Here is a 13,264-nt window from a genome sequence, read left to right as displayed (position 1 = left end):
AATCCAATTTAACACAGATTATAATATCTACTTTTATCAGATCAATTTTTCTGCTGTTTCACGAGGTCTTGATCATTTTGCCTTCACAAATTATTTCCATATGAAATGCTTTTCATCTGTTTTAGAGAAACTTTTGTGCCCACTCTGCTTCTTAGAAGTGCCCGCCCATGATTAAATTTCACAGCTGATAAATACAGAGGTAATATTAGGCCCCAAACTAAGAATGACGTGTGGTGATCCTTCCAAGTTCAATTTGTTATTATTTTATACTTATAGACAGAATCTTGCCAGATTGAGGACGCTACTATCTGCATCTCCCATATACTCTGTGAACTATTTTAGGAAAGGGATGTTTTCACCCTCTTTCTCTCACACATAATATTTGGGCTGAGTTGCCTCGTAACACCTCTAGACTGCATCCTTTCCCTCCTAGATTTCATGACATCTATTACAAGCACTTTTAATGCAGATAAAATAACCTTATTATGTTTACAGCTTTACTTGCAAAGCTGTGTAAACAAAGAGCCATTTCACCAAGTAATCTGTGCTTCAACTCAGAAACATGAATTTTAGGGAGTTTATGTAGATCTCTTTTGTAATAAGACAGATTCCAGAGTGACTGCATGGCTGCATGTAATGCTTATGCCATCATTATGAGTACTTCCATTTCTAATGGTTTTTTTTTAATATAAGTAATGGGTGCTTATTGTAATGGGAAAAAATGAAACAAATGCCTTTAGATTTCGAAACTATGTAAATATAACTTGTCATGTACACATTGATATTTGCATTGAAATAACTATTCTTAACAGTTGCATTAATACTACTTTGGATATTGTATGTTAATATGTAATTATCAGAAATATCTCTTGTACTTAATGTAAGTCAATTTTCTAGTTTCTTACTAGGATTATGTAAAGATCCAGCTCTGAAAGGAAAGTGTGGCTTATTGAACGTGCCTGCTTTTGTAACAGTTGCTGGGAATACTATAAATTAAATAATCTTTTCCCAGGTTTGTGTATCAGTTATGGACAGGGGCAGCAGGACCCAACAAAGATACAGTTGCTGTACGATATTCCTAGTAGGAGCTCTGTACGTGCTACGTACAGTAATCTGGGAATTTTTGAATTAGGATCCCTGTACTGTAGAGTCCTATGTTTCTATATACTATTTCTGATTAATTATATTACATTAAGTGTTCACTTGAGTTTTTTGTATTCATATTACAAAACCAAATTTCTTGGTGTGAGTAAGTGTGCTAATAAATGTAAGGTAGAAACTTTTCCCCTCTATGCAAGCTCATGTTCCAATAATTCCTGTTATAGCCAGCAGATCCACCAATGAAATCTGGTGCTACAAAATTCAAACCATGTAATAAATCTTGAAATGCAACTCATATCGTCTTGTTTCTTCGTAGAGCAAGCAAAATACTATCCCAATCATATTAATCATAATGACTCAAATACAAAAGAGCATTTATAATGTAGATTGTAACTGCATGAGGGATTCTTGTAATGAATCAAATTGAATAGAAAATGGACCCTATTTTATGCCAGTTTAAAACCCCAACCCAGAGTAGTGCATGCAGAGCTTACTTACCTCCATAATATATAGACGAACAGGACACTGTTTTTTTCACACTGCACAACATCTCCAGCAAGATGTAAGGGGAAAGAGCTAGAACTTTCAGAGGCTAATTGTAAGCAATTTTCATCTTTATTTGCAAGCTAAATCAACTTGTGCAACTGGATTTAAATTTGCATTCCAGATCACAGGGAAATTCGACAACTCCTTGCCCAGTTCATATAGCTTGCAGCTTTTGAGGATATTGAGATAATATAGATAGATAGATAAGGTGCTCATCAATTTGCTTAACTCTTCCTTCCTAAGTGGCCACTTAGTTCAGACACCCTGATTAAGACAGGCAACCAATGTCTCAGAATGTGGAATGTGTTCCTAACTGCTCAAAAGAGGTAGCTATAAGAATATGAAAATATGTGAAAAGATTTTCTTATAATAATTATAGACCAATTTTAAATATTCTATCCTTGGGTAGGATAATTGAGACTGTGGGCGCCCCAATGTTCCAGATATATTTGAAACTTATTTTCATAGCAAATTCGGTTAAAGGGATATTTAGAGTATGTTCCTGAAACTGCTTCCTGCCCAGTCATGCCGCCAAGCTGCAAACGTTGGGGACAGCTGGCCTAGATGATTGATCCTTGGTTCTTCAGAGTTCTGTCTTGTCCACTACAGTGTTTTAACACCTTATGAAAGCATTCAGCATGTTGGAGAAAGTTCCTGCTTCCCTACCCCAAGAGTGCAATCTGTATCAATTAAATTAGCTTTAATGGGATGACACAGACACATTGTGTTAACCCAATCATTAACTTATATTAATGGAAAGAGAGACAAATAACTAAGGCAGAATAATAATAGATAGCCTAAATCTGCAAAGATGAAATCAGGAAAGCAAAGGCTCAAAATGAACAAAGATTTGTAACAAAAGTCTAAGATAATAAAAAAGTTTATTTCAACATATACCGGTAAATAATATGAAAAAAGTCAAGGAAACAGTTGGTCCACTAAAGCGAGAAGATTGCAAGGACAATACAGATAGTAGAGAGAAAGAGTTGCTTAACTCATTCTTTGCATCAGTTCACACACAAAAAGAAACTATAATCCAACCTATCAAAAACATAACCATAAAAGGCAGACTAGAAATAAAAATTTAAATAAGCAAGAAAATGGTAAGAGAATACCTGTCTGATCTTGATAAATATAAATCACCGGAACCTGACAGATTACATCACAGAGATCTGAAGAAGCTGGCAGATGTTATCTCAGAACCATTATACAATATCTTTCAAAAATCCTGGAGCATCAAGGAACTACCTGAGGATTGTAAAACAGCTTATGGGGTGGACTAGTGAAATGCTGTGGACTTAGTATACTTAGATTTTAGTAAAGCATTCAACAAAGTAGACCACAACCTACTTCTGAGAAAAATGTGGGGTAGACACCATCACCACTATATAGAATTGTAATTGGCTGACAAACCGTACTCAACAAGTAGGTCTTAATGATACTATGGTATATCTGGAGGAAAGTAGCAGTGGAGTACCACAAGGTTCCATCTTAGGCCCAGTACACTTCAATGGCTCGTTATTCAGGCAATTCCCTCTCCTGTTAATTAATCTGACCAATTACTTAAATCAATGAAAAACACATTTCTGAAGATTCCCTTTGCCAGAGCATAATTAAAGGTTCTAAATCACTATAACTATCACTGAATTTAGAGGTTATAGTGACATCAAATAACATATTTATATAAGTACAGCCAGTGTATCAGCAGACTCTAGTTGAGTCTGTTTTACTTAGCTTTGTTACAATACATCTCAACTACTATACCTTAAAAAGCATCCAGTAATTGCAGTTGATGTTAAAGCTTTGCCAGCAGGTGTCTAATGCATATATTTGCATACCAGGTACAGCTATCATACAATGCATAAACTAAATATATGCATGTATTCTATACTGCCTTATGGCTACAATTTTATTTATTTACTGAGCTGCATTTATAAACCATTCTAATGTACCAGAATGTGTTACAATAAACCAAAAATAGATCATCTCAAATAAGGAAAGAAATCTGATAATCTGACAAATCATAATTTGCTGTTCAATGGCTCATTATTTAGGCAATTGCTTCTGTTAATGAATCTGGTCAATTACGTACTTAAAACAATGAGAAACACATTTCTGAAAATTATGTTAGTCAGAAGCATGATTAAAGGTTCTCAAGGAAATAGTAATGATACATAACTTAGTTTTAGTTTTTATTTTGATTGCATTATTTTATATTCTATTTTTAATATGTAAAACAACTTTAGATTGCTATAAACAGAAAGATAGGTTAAAAATCAAAAATAAATTAAAAGATACTTCTAGTTACCTTAATAACTTTATTCCAGGGAATTAGACACAATATGTAACAATACAACAAATGCATACATCTCATAATGTGGACCATTGATCCATAGAAATGTATACAATTATCAGTTTATTCCTCTTTAGTCTCTCTGCTATTTTTAAGCACTGAGCATTTGAAATATTAGAATATCAAAATGATGTTAAATTCATTTTCTTTTCACAAGTTCACATATACATTTCTTATATTCAATACAAAAAACAGGATCTGTTTTATTAATACTATGTAGAACATTATATTAATACTATATAGAACATTAATACTATATTCTACTATATGGCTCTATCTGCTTTTAATTTATTTTAATCAGTGTTGTGTATTAACTTTGATAGTACTGTCACTGTTCAATTATTAGCTATTCACCAAAAATATTTCACCATATTTTTCGTCTAAAAAAGGGAGAAAATAAGCAATACCCTTATCAAAAGCCCTTTATACTAATTCTAGATAATTGTTTAAAATCCCTGGAAAACCGAAAACTTTCAACTATCAGCTTTAATTGAGTATCTTAATGGTATTTTTAATGGATCTTCCCCAACTAAGCGCTTTCCAGATGTATTTATACTGCAAAGCCCATAATGCGCAGCCAGCATGCATTTCGGAATTCTGGCCATACTGTTCCCAAAATATTTACAGGGTACTACATATCGAAGACCATTGTACTGAATTTTTACCACTCTTGCCCCGCATATGGATGCCACTAAAAGCAGAGGATACCGGAAGTTGTATTGAAGAACAAGTGAAACTTTCCCTCTTTCTAGCCAAGGAACCGTTCTAGCTTACATAACTTCCAATGAATACTGCATTCGCAGAGGGCTGCTACAAAAGAACGTTATGTCGCTCATAGTTCTACGCATCCGCGTCCGTCGCATATGGGACGTCATCCGAAAGGGCCCTACTGGAGTCTTCTTCGTGGGAGGGAGGGAGAGCACATGTTTTTTCGCTGGGAGTGTATAGCGAAGAGACCAAAGGGAAGGAAATGGCAGCGCTTATCCCCGAGGAGCAGCTGCAAGCCGACCGACTGTCTCCAGAGCCGGAACGGGGTGAGCAACTTCAGCAGCTGGGGAACGAGGAAGGGTCTGTCGCCTTAGTGGAAGCTGGATCTGGGAAGCTGCAAGTAACTGCTTTGGGTAAGAAGCGGAAGGAGGCACCACCTATCCCCAAAGGAAGGCCTAAATCTGGGCGGGTATGGAAAGACCCCGGCAAAAAGCGGTAAGAATGCGATCTTGTCGCCAGGTGATCGGACGCAGCATCTTGGGGAAAGTTTTCTCCACATCAGCAACTTTTAGGATATATGTGGGCTTCAACTCTCAGAAATTCCCAGCAAGGATTCTGGGAGTTGAAGTCCACGCATCTTAAAGCTGCTTTGAGTTAAAGAGAAATGGGCTGCCCTTTATGTGTATTTTATTCCCCTTTGTCAGACAGAAATACTGTATATTGGTTAGTTCTTCTAAAGGTAAGTACGGTAAAGGTAAAGGTTCCCCTCGCACACATGTTCTATTTGTTCCCGACTCTAGGGGGTGGTGCTCATCTCCATTTCAAAGCCGAAGAGCCAGCGCTGTCTGAAGACGTCTCCGTGGTCATGTGGCCAGCATGACTAAACGCCAAAGGCCCACGGAACATTGTTACCTTCCCACCTATTTTTTCTACTTGCATTTTTTATGTGCTTTCGAACTTCTAGGTTGGCAGAAGCTGGGACAAGTAACGGGAGCTCACTCTGTTATGTGGCACTAGGGATTCAAACTGCCCAACTGCTGATCTTTCTGATTGATAAGAGCAGAGTCTTAACCACTGAGCCACTGCGTCCCCTTCATAGTTTTCTTAGACACATTTTATTTTATGCACTTCATGCCTATCTAGTTAGTGTGCAATGTTACTCAAAAAAATGTTAATATTCATCTTCAGTTCAAGTTGAGTGTAAATTTTAGGGGGTTTGTATTGAATATAGTGTCACACCCGAATTAAACACATAGTGTGCTTTTAATATTCTTATTTGTTAAGGTAATGTTTTTGATGTGTAAAAGCATTTTGTTTCCTTGGGACTCATTGCCAATTAAGAGTACGCAGGACTCTTATCCTAGATCTGCTTCACACAATATGCTAAATGTTACTAAGATTGTTTGGTTTAATTGCAGTTTATGGCTCAGTGTATTGCACCAATTTGACTATTAGTTATTCAGTAAGGCTTTATTAAGGCAAACTATGGCGGTCTTGTAAGGTGATACCATCTAGTGCTGAAATTAAGCACTTATTTTTAGCTGAAGATATAAATTTCCCCATCTCCCCAGGTTTTCCCACATGATCCAGGATAAGCCTTTACATACTTCCTGGCAACAAAAAATGAAAATACGTCAGGAAAAGAAATTGATCAAAGATTTTGCCCAGGAGCTGAAGGAACAAAAACAAAGGGAGCGTGAGGTAAGTAAAATATGTTCGTCTCAATGGAAGCAATACGTCCATAATATTATCAAGTAACTCCACTGTATCCCTAAGCATCTCTTTCCAGACATCATCTTCACTGATATTTTTTGTCACTCTAATTAAACTGTGGACCAGTGATGGCTAATCTTTTTATTGTCATGTGCCAAAAGCATTATGCCCACATCCATAATGCAGTGCACATGCAACACCCCCCCCCATGCACCACATTTTGGGCCTAGCAGGCCTCCCTGAATCCTCCTGGGACCAAAAACGGACCGCCACCTCCCTACATGCGCCCCCAGCATATGTGTGCATGTCTTCTGCATGCCCTCCCCCCCCACACACACATGCATGGCAAAGACCCAAAAATTAGGTGGATGTCAGGAGGCGCATGCGCAATGGAGGTGAGGAGGGGCAACAACTCCAGTGTCCGCGGGTGGCACGCATGCCATAGGTTCGCCATCACGGTTATGGACTGGATTAGTAGGAATGAACTAGTGCTAAGTTTGTTCAACTCACACCCTCTGTTCTGATACTGCACAAGAATTGTGAATAGAATTCACAAAGGCATTCTGCTTTGGCCTGCAGATTGATATGTTGTAGCTATTTTGAATTTGGCATCTAAAAGGTTTTGTACTTATTTCTTCTATTGAAAGTTTAAAATAGGATTGCTACCCTTTTATTCTGGCATACATGCATAACTTTGCTGATGCTTCTATTTTGTAAAGCAGAATGTGAATTTCTGCATATCTTTGCTGTTAAATGTTAACGAAGATCCTACTTCATGAGGATCCTACTTATATATTAAGAAAGATTGAGTGAAGATGTAATACCATACCTTGATGCTTGTTTTATTTATGTCATAAACAAAATGACATAATAAACAACATGGCCACCTATGGGGAAAAGATAGACAAATGACGACACTTGTATTAGATGTCATGCCACAATTTCTGTATTTGATATTGCTGCTACTTAGATGTTGCTATGTGCCAGTGTGAAAAAATACCCCCTCCCGCCCAATTCAGTCAATTCAAATAAAATAATTAGCCAATTCACAAATACTTCATTCAAAAATTGTTGCTGGTTTCAGCTGCCTTTGTCTTATGCAAATCCCACAAATATTCCGTTTATTTCAGGGAAGGTCTCAACACATAGATTCTAAAGTCACATCATGTTCTGCTTAAAAGAAACTTTTGAGAGGACCTCGTAAAATAATAACTTTATTCCAGCTTATCAGTCTAGAAAGGTCCAATGAGTGAAAACTTTTAAAGTGATAAGCAACCCAATAAAACATTCTTCTGGTGATACATTCTTTGCTATTTATTTTTGAGAGTTATTAATACATTCAGCTTTTGGGTTCATAAAGCTGTTTGCATATGCTGTTTTTTCTGTTAGTATTTGTATTTTTGTATTTTTATGGAATTATTTGGTCATATTTTTGACTGGATTGTGATATATAGCATGCATAAAAGGTTTTTTTTTTCCTTTTAGGAGAAAAAGCAGCGAAGGAGGGATAACTTAAAAAGAAGGCTAGAAAATGAGAGGAAAGCAGAGGTTGTGCAAGTGGTGAGTTTTGGCTCAAGTTATTTTCATCTAGAAAGAAAATCTCTTTCCTTTGTTGGAGAAGAGTGGAGTGTATTTCATAATTAATGTTTTACTTAAATTGGTAGTACATTATAATAGGTTTGGATCAGCAGCAATATATAATAAGTTATGCTTCTTCGTTGCAATTAAGAAGGAGCATTTGAGAATTGGAGGCTGAATTATTCATCCAGTAACTATACAAATTTTATATTACTCTCTGTTGCCTCGGATGGGAAGTCCTTTGGTGTAATGGAACTGCATTTAATTTTTCTTGTTGAAGGACAGCACAAGTGCCTAGGTACAGACAATCCAAAACAAGTAAAATTATGCAATAGTTGTATGTAAATAGATTTCCTGGTCTGGAATCAAGATAGTGATGTGCTGCTGGGTTTTGGCAGCCATGATAGAAGAACTTTGCCTCTCGTTCCCAGCCTGAAACATTAGGAAGGTGGATAGGATCCTGGAGATAAGTTTGTTCCCTAGCCTGAGTTTAAATGGAAATGTGACTTGCTAACATTGTGTGTAAATGTGCTTGAACCAAGTTTCTACATTTTTGCCACAGAGATTCCTTTTGAGAATGAGCCAACATGAGAGATACATGCTAAGTTTTGGACCAAACCATGAATAAGGGAACTTCAAGGGCATTTGATAAGATCTATTATAGAGAACATCTGCTTCTCAAATTGAATTGAATTGATGATGATAGTGTGTCACTAGAGCTCATCTGGCTCTTTCTTTCAATTATCTGGGCTCTGATCCAAGTGAAAACTAGTTTCAGAGTCCAAGCTGACAGCTATGTTTCATTGTTAATACTTTACTACCAAGTGTATTCAGAGTTCCATACTATTGGGAGATCCTAACTATCAATTTTGCAACATGGAAAAAGTCAGAGGGACACAAACATGGGAAATCATATACCTGTAAAAGTGGATCGTCTTAGGCAGGCTGATACCATAGGAACGTGATTGTAAATCTCTATTTTAGTTTTTATTCAGGTTCTTATATATTTAAATGATTTTTCTCTGCTTTCTGCATAAAAAGTTAGAAGCAAAGAAAGAAGACATGCCGTATTTTTCGGAGTATAAGACGCACCTTTTTTCCTCAAAAAAGAGGCTAAAAATCTGGGTGCGTCTTATACATCGAATACAGCATATTTTTTTGCCTCCCGAAGCCCTGCCCCTTCACCAAAATGGCGGTGCATACACTTATGGAGGCTTTCAGAGAGCTGCTGGGGGCTGGAGAGGGCAGAAATGAGCAAAAAAATGGGCCTTTTTGCCCCCCCCTCCCCGAACTCCCAGTAGCACTCTATAAGCTTCCATAAGGCTGTGCGTGTGTGTTTTTTTTGACAAAAAATGGGCCCATTTTTGCGAAAAATGGACTGTTTTTTGCTCATTTTTGGGCCCCCACCCTGCTATTCATGCTTTTTTATTTGAAAAAAAACGAGCCCATTTTTATGAAAAATGGGACGCTTTGAGGAGGTTTGCAGAGTGCAAACTCTTTCTTTTTTGCCTTTCGGAAAGCTCTTTAGTTAGAGTGATAGATGAGAATTACATTGATCAAGTGCTGTGCCAGCAGAGACAAGTCTTAGGTGCTGCAGGTTGTCAGCAATTTCCTTCTCCAGCACATGGATAAATACACCTGGAAACATCTACCTATCTACCTACCTACTCACTCTCTCTCCCTACCTCCTTACTGTATTTCTCTTTCTCTCTCTCCCTCCCTCCCTCCCTCCATCTACCTACCTACCTACTTTCTCTCTCCCTACCTACCTACTGTATTTCTCTCTCTCTCTCTATCCCTCTATCTACCTACCTACCTAGCTAGCTTCTCTCTCCCTCTCCTCACCTACCTACTGTATTTCTTTCTTTCTCTCCCTTTCTATCCCTCTATCTATCTACCTACCTACTTTTTTTTTTAATTTGCCTCTTCAAAACCTTGGTGCATCTTATACTCCGAAAAATATGGTGTGCTATTTATTTACAATGTCTTATAGTAGCTGGTTGGGGGGGTACCTTTTATTTCAGGAAAAGAAAAAGTGTGGAGATGATGGGCTGGCTGTTTTTCTTGTTTTTCCATTTACTGTTGACAAATGTAATGTCTGTTGCCAGATGACAAAACGACGGAGCTTGTTTGTGGTGGTGCAGGCACGTGCCAATCCTACTTCCACATTTTCTTTTATCTTCCTCTTCCATGTGTAGAGTTTAATCTGTTGCTTTCTTTAGATTTAGGCACCTTTAACAAGGTTTAATAGTTCCTTTCTATGGAAAACCTGTGTTTGGTTCTGTTGTGGGAGTTTTGTAAACGATAGCAATAACATTCTGGAAGCGTCTAATTTGGTTGATTGCTATTCAAAAAGTTTTTAAGTCTTAGATGAGCATGAGATAAGATCATATTTCTCTCTCTTTTTTTTTTTAAGATTCGAAATCCCTTGAAACTGAAGCGTGCAAAGAAGAAACATTTGCGGCGCATTGAGAAGCGAGACACATTGGCCTTGCTGCAGAACTCCAAGGCACAAGTTAAAGTAGCCAAGCAATAAAAGAGCGGAAGTCCCTTTTGTAGCACATTGAAAGACTTCTTGAAATGCAAAAGTTGAGAGACGAGAGACAGAATCTAGTGTACGAAGAGACATTGCTGTATTACAACTTTTTATTTGGTTCCTCTTCCAATCAGCAATAGGACCTTCCCTGCAAAATATATTATTGTATCCCAATAATTTCTCATCTCATAGCTTTGGTATTAAAAGAACAAATGTGGGGAGGACAGCTGGAATATTTGTTTGAAAATGAGATAAAGCCCTAAAGGAGTTATTGCAAAATCTACAGCTTCTGGATGATTTGTAATTTCCAGAATTTATTTTTCTTCTTTAACCATGAAAAGAAAATAATGAAAAAAACTTACTTTGAGGAAAAATATATGGTCGAATGGATGTGTGGGGCAGGATACGATCCCGCAAATAACTAGGTCCTGTGCCATGGAGTGCTTTGAAGATGATAACCAGCACCTTGAAATGCACCCGAAAAGCTACAGGTAGCCAGTGCAGCCCGCGCAGGAGAGGTGTTACGTGGGAGTATCTAGCGACTCCCGAAACTGCCCGCGCGGCCGCATTCTGAACCAACTGCAGTCTTCGGGTGCATCTCAAGGGGAGCCCCATGTAGAGAACGTTACAGTAGTCTAGCCGGGATGTCACAAGCGCATGGGTGACTGTGTGAAGGGCGTTCCGGTCCAATAGGGGACGCAATTGGCGCACCAGGCGAACCTGGTGAAACGCCCCCCTTGCCACGGCTGTCACATGGTCTTCCATTGACAGCCGGGCATCTAGGAGGACGCCCAAATTGCGCACCCGATCCACAAGGGCTAGATGTTCGCCCCCAATGGCCAGTGATGGAATCAGCTGGTTGAACCGGGGTGCCGGTAGCCACAGCCACTCCGTCTTGGACGGGTTGAGCCTGAGTCTGTTACTTCCCATCCAGATCCGTACGGCTTCCAGACACCGGGACATCACTTTGACGGCATCGTTGGGGTGGTTTGGGGTAGAGATGTACAGCTGGGTATCATCCGCGTACAGATGGCAATCTACCCCAAACCCACGAATGATCTCGCCCAGCGGCTTAATTGTGTCAGTTTCAACTTGCAGCAAAGCACATTGGGAATCGGCGGGGGAGGGGGGGTAGAGGCTTTTGGCTGCGTTTATATCCAAATTTTAATGTTTTCAACATTTTCTGCTCTATAGCAGGTATAATGAAATATGAAGAATATACTTAATTAAGGGAAATCTGACATAGAGATAACATTTACAACTGACTCTTTTTCTAAGGACTAGACATTTGAGTATTCTGAGAAAATGTAATCCAAATCACATTCTTCATTTTCTTTTTAATCCTGCACTTCCTTATCAGCTATTTACCAAGGAAGTAGTTTTATAGCAAAAGGTTTACTGGGTTATAACCATTGCTGTATAAAGGTGGAGGTACACACCTGTTTTTATCAATTTTAAAAAACAAAACTAATTGTTATATTGCTTAATATTTACTTGAATCTATGTATATAAATCATACTATGATGTTTCTTCTGACTTTGCCTATGAGATATATACAGCATTTTAAATTTTCCTGCAAGTTCTTAAGCCAGAATACTAAAATAATTATCTTCAGGATCGTTCCTTTTAGAGGTAGTTCTCGGCTTACAGTCGTTCATTTAGTGACTGTTCAAAGCTACAACAGCATTGAAAAAAGTGCCGTATGACTGTTTTCCACACTTATGACCCATTGTAGCACCCCTATGGTCACATGATCAAAATTCATAAATTGGGAAATTGACATGTATTGCAATGTCCCGGGGTCATGTGGTTACCTTTAGTGATCTTCTCACAAGCAAAGCCAATGGGGAGGCCAGATTCACTTACCAACTCGGTTGCTAACTTAACAACGGCAGTGATTTACTTTGTGGCAAAAAAAAAAAGTACAATGAGACAAAAAACTGTTGCTTAGCAATAGAATTTTTAAATTCAATTGTTGTAAATCAAGGAATACAACATTATCTGGATTACAAGGATTACTATATTCTGAACATTATTCAGAATAAAAAGTTATATCTACTTGTGACAATGTTATCTGCTGGGCCATGCTAGATTGAACAAACACAAAGGTTTTACACAAACAGAAGGTGCAGTGCGAAGGTGATTTCCTTGAGTATCTGAAGATGTTGCACAAAGATTAGATTGTTGTCTGAGAATGGCCAAGCTATAAATGAATGAATTCATACATAACATTTTCTAGATAAGTGTGGCACTTTTTTTACTAAAAGGATGAAAGATAATGAGAATATCAAAACAAAATGCAAATTACTGAACTGTTTCCCTAATAAGAAATTATCCGTGCCTGGAAGCAGATGCTAGTTGTACCTTTCAGACTTTAAAAATGAGGTCTAGAAATCTGGTGCCAGTTCATACCAGCTATTAAATTCAAATGATAACCAGTTTAACTTGTTTCTTTTGGCTTGGTAAGGCACACCTGCAGAATTTCATATTCTGTTGTAATAACAAGAACAAGAATACCCCTTTCATTGGGAAAAAGAAATAATTGCTTCTTACACATTGCTTTTCACAGTTTGGCAACTCCCATGCTAAGATTTCTTTTGTCAGGGAATTATAGGTCCAGTTGATTGCCCATTTTTTTAAGCTACGGTAAATGAAAGTTGAGAACAAGGCCAGCAAGCCCACCTATTCCCCCACCCTCCGTGAAGTGGGTAGACTGACAGAGTGAGTAG

General features: G+C 38.0%; 1 protein-coding gene across 1 annotated transcript; it reads left to right on the top strand.

Annotated features, from left to right (window-relative positions):
* Window positions 1–4,774: 4,774 nt before the first annotated feature.
* Window positions 4,775–10,814, top strand: CCDC86 (coiled-coil domain containing 86). The gene is made up of 4 exons (XM_081951986.1): window positions 4,775–5,203; window positions 6,280–6,409; window positions 7,907–7,981; window positions 10,416–10,814. Exons 1-4 carry the CDS (start codon window positions 4,971–4,973, stop codon window positions 10,533–10,535), a joined length of 558 nt encoding a protein of 185 aa, XP_081808112.1. The 5' UTR covers window positions 4,775–4,970; the 3' UTR covers window positions 10,536–10,814.
* The last annotated feature ends 2,450 nt before the right edge of the window (window positions 10,815–13,264 follow it).

Source organism: Natrix helvetica (genome assembly GCF_964273705.1).
Source record: "Natrix helvetica genome assembly, chromosome: 1".
NCBI classification, from domain to species: domain Eukaryota; kingdom Metazoa; phylum Chordata; class Lepidosauria; order Squamata; family Natricidae; genus Natrix; species Natrix helvetica.
This window is presented reverse-complemented; position numbering and strand designations above follow the sequence as displayed.

Coding starts and splice junctions, on each gene's coding strand:
- CCDC86 (XM_081951986.1), top strand. CDS start 4,971: ATGGCAGCGCTTATCCCCGAGGAGCAGCTGCAAGCCGACCGACTGTCT. Junction 5,204..6,279: donor AAAGACCCCGGCAAAAAGCG/GTAAGAATGCGA, acceptor CCATCTCCCCAG/GTTTTCCCACATGATCCAGG. Junction 6,410..7,906: donor AAAAACAAAGGGAGCGTGAG/GTAAGTAAAATA, acceptor TTTTCCTTTTAG/GAGAAAAAGCAGCGAAGGAG.